Source organism: Hypomesus nipponensis, chromosome 8 (assembly GCF_054491055.1).
Source record: "Hypomesus nipponensis isolate SF chromosome 8, ASM5449105v1, whole genome shotgun sequence".
Lineage (NCBI taxonomy): Eukaryota > Metazoa > Chordata > Actinopteri > Osmeriformes > Osmeridae > Hypomesus > Hypomesus nipponensis.
In genome coordinates, this window is record NC_140368.1 from 18,847,668 (window position 1) to 18,860,468 (window position 12,801).

General features: G+C 43.0%; 1 protein-coding gene and 1 pseudogene across 1 annotated transcript in view; one reads left to right on the forward strand and one right to left on the reverse strand.

Moving 5' to 3' along the window:
• The window catches only part of gars1 (glycyl-tRNA synthetase 1), a 37,610-nt gene extending 28,290 nt beyond the window's left edge, over positions 1 to 9,320 (reverse strand). The window contains exons 1-4 of the mRNA XM_084702869.1: positions 9,065 to 9,320; positions 8,254 to 8,355; positions 8,055 to 8,157; positions 7,776 to 7,917 (exon numbers count right to left, since the gene is read on the reverse strand). Coding sequence (XP_084558995.1) covers positions 7,776 to 7,917; positions 8,055 to 8,157; positions 8,254 to 8,355; positions 9,065 to 9,304 — 587 coding nt within the window. The 5' untranslated portion in view covers positions 9,305 to 9,320. The remainder of the gene's footprint in view (positions 1 to 7,775; positions 7,918 to 8,054; positions 8,158 to 8,253; positions 8,356 to 9,064) is intronic.
• On the forward strand, positions 176 to 2,191 carry LOC146276210 (uncharacterized; annotated as a pseudogene).
• Positions 9,321 to 12,801: the final 3,481 nt, after the last annotated feature.

Genomic DNA, 12,801 nt, shown 5'->3' on the forward strand with positions numbered 1-12,801 from the left:
AAGGAGACAACTTTTTGTGGTACAATCCACAGAACACATCTGACGTTTTTGTGGTTAAACTGGCTAGAAGGGTGTTTATGAAGAGTGGTCAGATGCATGCATGATGCAAGATTAAACCCAGGAGAGGGAAAATGGCAGAGGAAGCAATACTAACGAGTGAACAAAAATTACACAGATGACGCTGGGTGAGCTACAGTGCATCTGGAAAGTTTTCACTTTTTTCACACATTATGTAACAGCCGTATTTCATAATTGAATAAATTCAATATTTTCCTCGTGAAAAAAAAAAAAAAAAAAAAGTAGAAAATTTAGCAAATCTATTAAAAATAAAAAGAATCACATGTACATAAGTATTCACAGACTTTGCCATGAAGCTCAATTTTGCTCAACTGCATCCTGTTTCCACTGATCATCCTTGAGATGCTTCTACAACTTGATTGATGGAAAGGCACACATCCATCTAAATAAAGTTGCACAGTTGACAGTGCATGTCAGAGCACAAGCAGGGAAGGGTATAGAAAAATGTCTGCAGCACTCTGAAGGTCCCAAGGAGCACAGTAGCCTCCATCATCCGTAAAAGTCTGGAATCACCAGGGGCCTCGTATAAACGTTGCGTACGCACAAAAAGCTTGCATACGCTGGTTTTCACGCAGACTTTGCGATGCATAAAGATTTACTTGCGGTGAGAATGTTTGGGCCATCACGGAAAGTGTTGTCTGGCTCTGTAACATGGCGAATTATAACTGAAAAGTGCCAAAACTCAATAAACATTCAAAATTAAAGTTTCCACTACTACGTTTATGACGTTGACTATTCAAATAACATAAAAATAAAAGTTTGATCATTAATGTGGATGATCACATCAAAATGCCAAAACCCAAAACGGGAAATGATATATAGGTATTGAGATTAATCCGCCACCACTTAATAACTTCTATTAAACTTGAGGGTGTCAAACGAACGACAAAATCACTCAGGAAATGCATGTCACTCTAACCATATAGTTGCCATGCTGTTACAATGCGCCACCACTCGTTTCTTAATTTAAAAGTTTTACATCAGACCATTTCTTCTTAATTTCTGCCATGGTCCGGTTCTCCGAACCCACAGCATTTAAGGCCCTATAATAATTATTATTTTATTTGTAATGCACTTTACATTGAGCTAACAGGTTAAAAACAAGAAAGGGCGCAAATAGTGACAGTTTTCCACTCCGCCGACTTTCTTTTGTCGCCAATACCTGATGACAGGCCGCCAAACATGACACATTTTCTCGCCTCCACCTCTGTTGTCAGAACCTCAATCTCACAGTCTGTGATTAATTTTTTTGCGTGTTTAGCCATTTTACTGTATTTCTTTGAATAAACCTTGGGGCGTTTATTAAATAATGTTGATTTTTGGTGGGGCGTTTATTCAAAGAAATACAGTAATTCAGACAAAGAAATGACCTCAGAAGCACATTTATAGTCCATCTGCATATTCATTTATGGGAGGAGGCAAGGCGGGGTTAGTGGCTCGTTCAATCTCACGTTGATTGTGATTTATAAAGGAAAGGTGCGCAGGACCTGGCATACGACCAGTTTTATACATGTGAATATTTCTGTGCGTAGGTACTTTGAGTTTTGGCCGTACGCAATCTTCTGGTATGAAAACTGCGCAATCCTTTATGCATGAGGCCCCAGAACTCTTCCTCGAGTTAGCCGTCCGGCCAAACTGAGCGATCGGAGGAGAAGGGCCTTAGTAAGAGAGGTGACCAAGAACCCCATGGTCAATCTGACAGAGCTCCAGCATTGCTCTGTGAAGAGAGAACCTTCCAGAAGGACAACCATCTCTGCAGCAATCCACCAATCAGGCCTGTATGGTAGAGTGGCCAGACGGAAGCCACTCCTTAGTAAAAAGGCACATGACAGCCTGCCTGGAGTTTTCCAAAAGGCACCTGAAGGACTCTCAGACCATGAAAAAGCAAAATTCTCTGGGCTGATGAAACAAAGATTTAACTCTTTGGCCTGAATGCCAAGCGTCATGTCTGGTGGAAACCAGGCACTGCTCATCACCTGGCCATTACCATACCTACAGTGAAGCATGGTGATGGCAGCATCATGCTGTGGGGATGTTTTTCAGCGGCAAGAATTGTGAGACTAGTCAGGATCAAGGGAAAGATGAATGCAGCAATGAACAGAGACATCCTTGATGAAAATCTGCTCTGAAGCGCTCTGCACCTCAGACTGAGGCAAAGGTTCATGTTCCAACAACCCGAAGTATATGTTGGCGGCCGCCTCCGTAAATGTTGGTGCTGCCTCCAACTCCAACTCCAACAGGTGTCTTCTTGGAAAACCCTATATTGTCAAACAAGCATTGCTCTCAGTGAATTTCTGTTGTTTGTAACTGCAAGTACGGTATCACGCCATTTGGTGGCACTATCAAAATTAGCACAGTGCTCTGGGAAAGGCTCTGCCTAAACTGCCAGAGGAAGAAAAGAGCAGCGATTTTCAACAAGGGATTTCCCCAAGCCCCCACCCCTCGGCTTGAAGCAACGGCCCCGGTGGATGTAGGTGGTATTGCATTTCCGATTTGCTACCCGACTCGTCCGGTCGTTTTTATTCTATTAACTCCAGTCAACATATCTAAAACTATCTCCCCAAATACATTTATTTCGATTCTCAAACCTGGCTCATACTACTAGCTTTTTCATAGAATAATTTTTCCTGATTTTTGCTAAGTTTGAAACCAATCCGAAATGGGTAAACTAGTACCCCATTTATTTGCTTACGTCAAGAAAAGTTGCCTGGAAACGTGATCGCGGATATAAACAGTGGACGAGCACAAAAGGGAACATCAGCAAATCTCTGATTTACCTGAGCTGAATGAGAAGAACATGGAGAAATGACTTGATAATCTACAGTTGCCTGCCTTTATTGTAGCACGTTTTACAAATGGTTGCACACATACGTGACGGTTGTTTGTTGAGTTTATTTCCGTTATTTTAAAGCAGATTTAACCATTTTATAGGCTAATGAACGCTATTAGCTCATGCTCATGACATGACAAACGTAATTATAGCCTAATATAATTAGTTATAATATCGTGGCATGTTATGGTGTCAATATAGATTGTTGACATGTTATTCTGGAGCAAAGACAAAGATAAATAAATCATGTCTGATAACCCTATTGTTATGGTTGTTATATTGTTAGAACTTTGTCAGGTAACACCATAACGATGGCATTAACAATAAACTAGTAATAGTAAGCAACACTCATCATCATTATAACATAGGCTTAATTTAGCTTGTTTTGCCGTCCGAGCTAGAACAACGACGGAGCCAGATATACCAGATATCGAGCGTATAGCGTCCTACTGGAGTCAACATCGAGAGCGCTACATTGACTGCGAGTGATCAAAGCTGTAGTATATTATTGAGTTTAGCTAAAATTTAGTCTTTTGGGTAGGGCTAAAGGGTCAGCAGTTAGATAACCAGTTCAAACTGGTCAAGGAGTGGCTAGCCAGTGAGTCAGTTTCGGTTTCAGGGTACTCAGGGTATTTTGTTTGACAGTAATTGGGGGCGTTGTATCTGCACATTAGCATTTTTAAGGCGGTTAGCACTACAGAGGCAGCCTCGTCTGCCAGCCTCGGCGCATGAAGACTCAGTCGAACAAAGACAAAGGAGTCTACTGGCGGGAGTCCACCGAGGAGGATCACCTCTTCTGATAAGTATCAACCTATTTATATTCATAATTAGATTATATTCTACCTAGAACTTATTCATAGCTAGCATGTGTTTCCTTAGCATTCCTGTTCATTACACTACCCATAGACGTAGATATGTCACAAAGTATATTCGGTCAACTTCTAACCTTCACTACCTATCCAGTTCTTCTCCACCTGCCCTCTCTCTTTCTTTAGGGCTCTGGAACTGCCAGTCTGCTGTGAACAAGGCAGACTTCATCCCGGCGTTTGCATCCCAGGCCACTCTTCATGCCGTTGGGCTGACAGAGACGTGGATCCGCCCAGAGAACACTGCAACCCCAGCTGCTCTCTCCGCCAACCACTCCTTCTCTCACTCTCCCCGCTCATCCGGGCGGGGTGGTGGGACAGGTTTGCTTCTTTCCTCACATATTAAATACACATCCACACCACTCTCTGTTACTGCCAAATCATTTGAACATCATTATGTTATGCTAACTGATCCCATCAAAGCATGCTTAATTGTTCTTTATCGCCCACCAGGTCCGCTAGCTGACTGTGGAGGAGCTGGACATGCTCCTCAGCGTCCTCCCGGATGATGGCACCCCTGATAGTCCTTGGGGACTTCAACATCCACCTCCAAGGAACTAAGGCTGTCGACTTCTTGTCTCTCCTGACCTCCTTCGACCTGACGCTGCTGAGCACACCGACGACCAACAAGGCAGGCAAACAGCTAGACCTCGTCCTGACACGTAACTGTATCACTGACTTAACCTCTACAACCCCACTGCACATTTCTGATCACTACTTTATCCAATTCTCTGTCTCTCTCCCTCCAACCCCTCCCACCTCCCCTCCCCTCGTAACTTTCCGGCGCAACCTCCGCTCCCTATCCCCTCCCATTTCTCCTCTATTGTAACATCCTCCGTCCCTTCCATTGACGAGTTCTCGTCCCACCCCACTAACACTGCCACTGACACCTTGTTAACCACTTTTAACTGCATCACTTGACTCTCTCTGTCCCCAAGTCAACCAGGCCTGCACAATCTTCTCCCTCATGCCCGTGGCTTACGGATGTTATTCGTGAAGAACGGTCCACCCTTCGAGCAGCTGAGAGGAGATGGCGCAAGTCCAAAGACTGTCTGGACCTTGATAAGTATCACTCCCTCCTTAAATCCTTCTCTTCTCACATAACTAGTGCTAAAACCCTCTACTTTCTTAAAAAAAAAAAAAATCTGCTTCTAACCCCCACAAACTTTTCTCTACCTTCTCCACCCTTCTTAACCCACCTCCCCCACCCCCTCCCTCCACCCTGACAGCAGACGACTTCTCCTCCTTCTTTGAGAAAAAAGTCGCCGACATTAGCAGTCGTTTCCCTTAACCCACCTTTCCTACCCCCTCACCCTCCATGACTGACCCAACTAAATGTCTAAACTCTTTCTCTCCCCTGTCCGAGGCAGAGCTCTCTGATCTCATTCTCTCTCATCGCCACACCTCCTGTCCCCTTGATCCTGTCCCCTCCCCTCTCATTCAAACCATCTCCCCCTCTATCATAACTTTTCTGCTCCATGTCTTAAACTCCTCTCTTACCTCTGGCACCTTCCCCTCTGCCTTCAAACAAGCCAGAGTTACCCCTCTACTCAAAAAACCCTCCCTTAACCCTGCCGTCCTCCAGAACTACAGACCAGTATCACTGTTACCTTTCTTCTCTAAAACAATTGAACGTGCTGTACATAACCGACTGTCTAACTTTCTCAGAACAACCTGCTTGACCCCAACCAATCGGGCTTCAAGACCGGCCACTCCACAGAGACTGCCCTCCTTTCAGTCACCACTGCCCTCCAGTCTGCCAGAGCGGCTTCGAGGTCATCCGTCATCATTCTGCTGGACCTTTCTGCAGCGTTTGATACGGTTAACCACCAGATCCTGCTCTCCAGACTTTCTGAGATGGGCATCACTGGCACTGCACTCCAGTGGATCTCATCCTACCTGTCGGGAAGATCCTACCAGGTCTCCTGGGGAGGCAAACTGTCAGACCCTCACCAGCTCTCCACTGGTGTCCCACAGGGCTCCGTCCTTGGACCCCTCCTCTTCTCTCTGTACACCACTTCACTTGGACCAATCATCACCTCCCATGGCTTCTCCTACCACTGCTACGCTGACGACACGCAGCTGTACCTGTTGTTCCCCCCGACCGACCCGGGGATCTCAGCTAGGATTGAGGCCTGCCTCGCAGACATCTCCGCCTGGATGACCGAGCACCACCTCCAGCTGAACCTCGCCAAACCCCTGTCCTCTGTAACCGTCTACATCTAGACACTAATCTGCGTGGTGCAGGGAACATCTCGTGATCAATCCATAAAATGACACATTTTCCGACTTATAACTCTTCCCCGACGGCAAGCGGCAACTCTCGCTGGTCGTTTCATGCAGCCACAGCCGATGTCGAACGCACCTATTGGTTTACGGAGCGCTAGATTGGCTTTGCAAAAAATAACTTTGATACGGTTCGTTCTATTAACGGAATGACGCATTTTAAATATCGCTCGATCACATGAATTTGATAGTGGGAAGCCAAAATCGTGATTGTGATTAAAATTTGATTAATTGTGCATCCCTAATACAGAGTTAAAAACCAGCCCATCAGAAACATCACCACCAGCTTGGATGTGTTGAGGGTGGCCATTGATGGACCAGACGAGGAATGCATTAAATGGTTTTCCCTAATGAAAAAATGTTTAAATGTTCTGGCTCTTGTTGTGAGCCGTGTAGATAAAAACAATGGCTTTTGTGTCATTTATGTTGAAGTTATTAAAAAAATGCTTTAACATGATAAGTCATGTTCTTCAATCAATACTAGAACAAATGTTGCTTGTGAAAAGTGCTTGCTTAAGCCAGTTGAAGACACAGTAAACATGCTTGTGTGTGCCCATGATCAGGATGGTACCACCTCCTCAGTGTTTCCCCTGTTGATTTTGGCGGACCGCCACAATTAAATTTCTGCCGCCACGGTATCAGAAATAGGGCTGTACAAGATTTTAGGCCGTCTATCAGCAGTGATTGTTAGAGTGCATGTCGGAGAATAGCAAGGACACGCGCTTCACAGCGCAGTTGAGATTACGTGTGTGCGTCCTTGAGAACTAAGTCGTATAACTTATGTTTTCAGTTCATTAAAGCCTGTTATTGTATTAGTCTACAGTTATTCCAAATTTAAGTTAACTGGTGATTTTTGTTGTTTGTATTCTCCCCCTGCTAGCATAATTGCATGTCTGTTGATTTGATAGCAATTGCTGCCCTTGCTCACATTTGTATTTTAGGTGCATTGGTATGCTGAAGTAGTTTTAATTAATAGTGGGTATATTGTTATTATTTGCTCAGAATGCTTATCCTATCAAGATCAAATGAAGCCGACAGTGTACATGTTTTTGAGTACCTCGATAGGCTAGGCTACTGACCATTTACAATAAGTTGTTACGTCAATTATTAATTGGCAGCATATTTCTGCCATTTAGAAAACTCTTTAAGTAGCCTGACTGTATTGCTTTACAGAAAAAAGGAGAAAAAAAATGCAATATTTCATTTGTTATTAGACTATTACATTAACCTACTCCAAAATATAGGGTTAGAACTTTATTTCGGCCGAGGGGGAGGGGGGGGGGGTCGGACAGACCTGCCCCCACTGCAAAAACAAAATCCTAGGGGAAACACTGCTCCTCCACCTCATTTTAAGCCAGGAAAAACCATGGTATTGTGTGTAGAATAAAAATTAAAAAAATAAAAAGAATTGAATCAATTTTGGAATAAGACATAACAATGTAACATAACAATATGTGGAAAAAGTGAAGAGCTGTGAATACTTTCCGGATGCACTGTACATACATTCCAGTCTTGAAAGTCAAAATCCAACTAGAATATTCAGTGGTTCATCACAATATATTCCTTTACGCACTACATTTATGCTTGATGTCCCTATGATTGTGTAGATATATTTAAGTGTGTAGCTGAGTGGGATTTTAGAAATACTTTGGGTGAAATAATAAATATCTAAAATGGCAGAGAGTAATGTGAGATGTGGGCTGAGAAACACTCACTTGAGGACTGGCTCTGGGGTCAACATGGTGCAGTCAATCTCTAGGATCTGCTCCTCCTGGATGAAGTGTTGCCTCCAAGCCTGCAGGATGTTATTCTTCAGAGCACAGCCCACAGGGCCAAAGTCATACAGTCCACTAACACCTGATCAGGATAATTGTTGTGTCACTGAACTAGTCTGCTTTATAAATGTAATATTAATATGATTTATCAATAATCATACATTATACTAATGACATTAATCGGTCTGTTCAGATTCCTTATTGTTTGTTGGTTCCTACCTCCATAGATAGCAAATGCCTGATCATAGAAAAATCGCCTCTTCAAGGTATCTTCCATCTTGGTTCTGTCTACTATGTCATCGTTGGGCTGCAAGGCCAGTTCCTGTAAAATGAATGAAAGCATGCTTAGACATACAGTAAAGGTCAGCCGTTTTCAAGGTATTACTGTGATGGTGTGAAGTGACAGGACAAGACACACCTTAGCCTCCAGAGTTTTCTTCCTTGATTTTAATTCAGACACAGCTTTTGTGACATCTACGTCAGGGGCATTCTCCAGTTTCATTTTCCGCACCAGTTCACCCTAAAAGACACGTAGTCAGCCGTACAAGCAACGGCTCAGCAGTGCGAAGCATTTTAGTGCATCTGATTTACATACTATTACATCAACTTGGTCAGATTACTCTTCTTAAGTCTGTTAATATTGCAATAAAAAGCACCGTGACTGTCTTCTTAGCCAGGCCACACACTTCACATGACAGACAGAATCTGCAAGCGTAGCTAGTGAAACGTGGCAAATAATTTGAAACAGCTAGCCTTAGGTCTAGCTGCTAGACGTTCAGACCTTTCTAGCAAACTTAGCCAGATAGCATAGCAGGCTGCGTAGCGCTTAGCTTGTGTAATGGCAGCCATTCATTCACTCATTGTCAAAACTGAATTTGAGAAAGCCTTAACCATTTTCATTGTGAAGACGTCTACTATAGTAGTGCGGAACCTTTAGTTCCTTTTAGACGTGCAGCACAGGACAGTCCTTGCCGACCACTATACTCGACAAATAATGCGATGCAACTTGCTAGAGCTAACTAGCTACTGTAGTTTGTCTACCGGTTGCAAGCCAGGCTAGTTGTGATGATTAAAAACATTTAAGGATTGAGAAAGTGTTGGAGAAATCTGTGAAACATAGCTAATCAGGATAACTTGCGTAGACAGGAGATAGACAATTCAGCCACATAACATAACGACCAGTAAAGTTGTACACATCTGCAAGACTGCAGTGGTATTAGGTAGGCTACCTGTTCTTTGACTGCAAGCCTCAGTGGGGCAAGCACTTCTTCAATATTGCCATCCATGTTTTGTCCTTCAAAGTATTGCAACCAAAGACTTTTCTTTTTCTTACACAAGCAACTCGACAAGGAGAAATCCCTGTACGCGACTTGAGAACGACAGGTGAGAGTTAAAACCTGGACCCTCGGCACCAACAACAAGATTTGAGTGCTGGTCCTCAGCAGTGCTAATGATGCGCTACGAAGCATGGACAGTGTGACTGGGTGGTGTTTGAAGAGAATGATGAAATCAAAGGAAATAAGTAAATGTCACTCCCGCCTATGGTCGGCACTTTCACTATTTTTGCCAAAACACTGAAACCGCAGATTCGTTCAATATGGATCGCGACTGTAGACTGGATTATGCATTAATCTAAAAATCTAAAATCTATTACTATAATTCCAGGAATCTTTCTGTCAAAATGTTTGTGTAAAATATTTTTTTTTCATAATTCGCAAAACGTTATGCATTCTATTATTTTGAAACTTTTGTATCTTTTTTTTTTGCACTTGAACCTTGAACCTTTTTGCATTAGAATTGTTTTCTTTACTTTTTAAAGTTTTTTTGTTTTTGTTGATTGATTGAAACACTAGTTCTTCGTTTGCACTTTTGACCCCACAGTTTAGGGCGGGATTTAGTCAAGCCCCCACCTCTCGCTCCTCGGTCTTGAAACAATTGCCCAGATGGATCTTGGCGGTATTGCATTTCTGATTTGGTACCCGGCCAGCGGCGTAAGGGAGTTACGACCAAGCCCCCACCCCTCGCTCCTCGGCTTAAAGGGGCGATTGATTGCAAAACCGATTTTACCTTGTCATAGTTGAATAACAACAGTTTGGTGGGTAAAATGAACATACAGTGAACCTCATAGTCCATTGACACCTCTTTCCTATGCAAATCTCAAAATGAAAAAAATTGGCTGTAAAATGCTAGCTTTTCAACAAAGCCACCAGACTGACATCAGTCCGACAACCACCTTTTTTGGCTCTGGTCTGTATCTTTCTCACGCCCCAAAATGTACATCCAGACCAGCCCACTCACTGGTGTTCTTGCCCAGTCCGAGGTAGCATAGATCTCTGATGCTAGTTTAGCTGGGCACTGCTCTGTGTAGGCTACTTCTAAGCAATTACAAAGAATAACGTTTTGAAGTATAACAAGGATATTGAAAATGGACCACGGTCGTAAATGCTGTGTTCCAGGCTGTACAGGGAAGGCTAACACTCATAGTCTTCCCAAGGAGCCAAACATTCAACAGGCATGGCTGCTGTTCGTCTAAGAGAAGATCCCGGCAAAGTTCGTCACTCAATAATTCATTTGCTCTGAACATTTCACCCAATACAGTTATGACCACCTTTTACAATTTCAAGCAGGATTTGCTAAGAAGCTGAACCTGAAAAGATGTGCTTTTCCGACCGTACGCTCATCGCAACCGCACACTGTAAGTAGCCTACAGTATGATTTTGTCGCTGACAGTTATTAGCAATGCCAACGTCTCCTGTATCTAGCATAGGTAGAATGCTAAATTAGTTTCTAAACACATCATCATACTTTACTTGGCAAATGACTGAAGCTAGACTAGCTGTAGTCGGCATTAGAAGGGAAGCTTCTGAAAAAATAGCCAGAAAACAAATAGCAGTCTGGCCTATAGACCAATTATTTGTTTGTAAACATTCGGGATGGTCGCAGAAAACCTGGAAAGGATAGCATTTAAAATGGCAAAAGGACCACACAGATAATACAAATAGTTAGATTTAAAAAGACTAAAAAGGTCGAGGAGGATAGCCTGTAAGAGAGAAAGCGATTACCCATTGATCTGTCACATCAGAATTTTGATTCGGGTCACGAAAGTCTTGAAATTTGAGTGAGAATGTCGCCTGGTACAGACCGCATAGTCAAATCAAATCAAATCAAATTTATTTGTATAGCCCTTTTTACACGCAAGCATGTCACAGAGGACTTCACATACGCCCATAGAACTGCCCCTCAACCAACCTAAACCCTCAAGGACCGCATGTCGACCGCATGTCTTCACGTCGTGTCACAACGTTCATAATTTTACAGTTTTAAAGTCAATTCTACATCTAAAAAGTCGAGCAGGGCAGCTTTCAAGAGATTTGGGAATTCTGCTTTAGGCCAGCTGGTCCGATTATTTTTCTGATTTGTTTAATCTGGCAATCTGAGTGAGATTGCGCCCCCGTTACACTGTTTTGACATTAGCCTCAGTCAGACTCGCTCACTGGCAGTGTGCACAATGTTGTATTTCACTCCATTCTACACCAGAAACGTCAGGGAGGACTGCCTAATGTAGATACGAGCCTGATGAAGTTAGCCAGCATCTCGGATTTCTGTAACCGAGCCTGTTTCATTCGTCATTTGCCTGAGAAAGCGACCTCCGTTGCACAAAAGTCAAGTGACTTTTGTGCATAGACAAGTAAAACGTAAATCTATTTGTCCAAAGGCCAAGAGCCTCAAAAAGTTAATATCAAGCCTTGCAATCCAGTGGCCAAAGATATATGATGACCTGATCGACACTCCAAGTGTAATAGACCGGAGAGAAGTTTGTCTATTGCAACCGACATGCGCAGTTGAGCCTGCTTGACAGTTGTGTGACGTAGGGTGATAATTTGTCTATTGCTAACGCCAGTCCAGATTATCTATTTGAAAGAACTGGAGAAAGGCAGGTGCTAGATACATGATACGTTAGCATTGCTAATAACTTTTACCGAAAAAATCATACTACAGCTTGTGGTTGTGATGAACGTAAGGTCGGAACACACCTCTTTTCAGCAACAGCTTGATAGCAAATCCTGCTTTACATTGTCCCAGGTTTTCAGAACTATCCTTGGTGAAATGGTTTGTGAAAATGTTATGTTCTGTGTACTTATATTCTATGTTATGCCAGGCGCTTGCGTTGTATTGTCTTAAGAATTTCAGTGCCCAGTCTGACCTTGTGTTGTTCTGTGTACCGGACAAATAAAAGACTTGGACTTGGAAATGTGCACAAGCTTAACATAGTCATACAATGTCAATGGGTTTTGAAACACCAAAATCCATTGTTCGGCTTTATAGACGTTGGATGGGACCTGGAAACTCGCTGTTGGCCGTCATGGAGACTGGTTTCCGGTTGACGACCTGGTCCAGCGTTGGTAAACCGACAACCAGGCAAGTCCTGACAGCCACAAGCCACAAGGGATGTGTGGGGGGGACAGAGAGGAGAACAGGGATTAGAGAATGCCAGGAGCAGCTAACAGTTACAGTCGTAATAGAATGAGATCCCCACCGGTCAAGTGTGGACTAGTGCAGCAATTTAACAAAGCAAAGAGGGTATTTGATGCAGCCCCACACACCAAGACAGCAACAGCTCCCCTTGGTTGGAACATAAAATCTGTTCCGGGGGAAACAACTCAAAATAGGTTATATTTATACGAATAAGGATGAAAACAACCAGTCCCCCGTTGTCTCCAACTAGTAAACTATAACAATATACAGCAACGGAACTATTACAGTAACAATATACAATAACAGGTTTACTTTATTTGTAACATCTAAATGGGCAGTGTAAACATAAGCTAAAATTACAATTTAAAAGTTACATGTGATACACACATAGGCAAACGCACACCCCAGGTTTACATAGAAAGTACACACATTTAACAATCATAGGATTGACTAAACAAGAACGTTTTTAATCTAGTTTTAAATGTTGAAA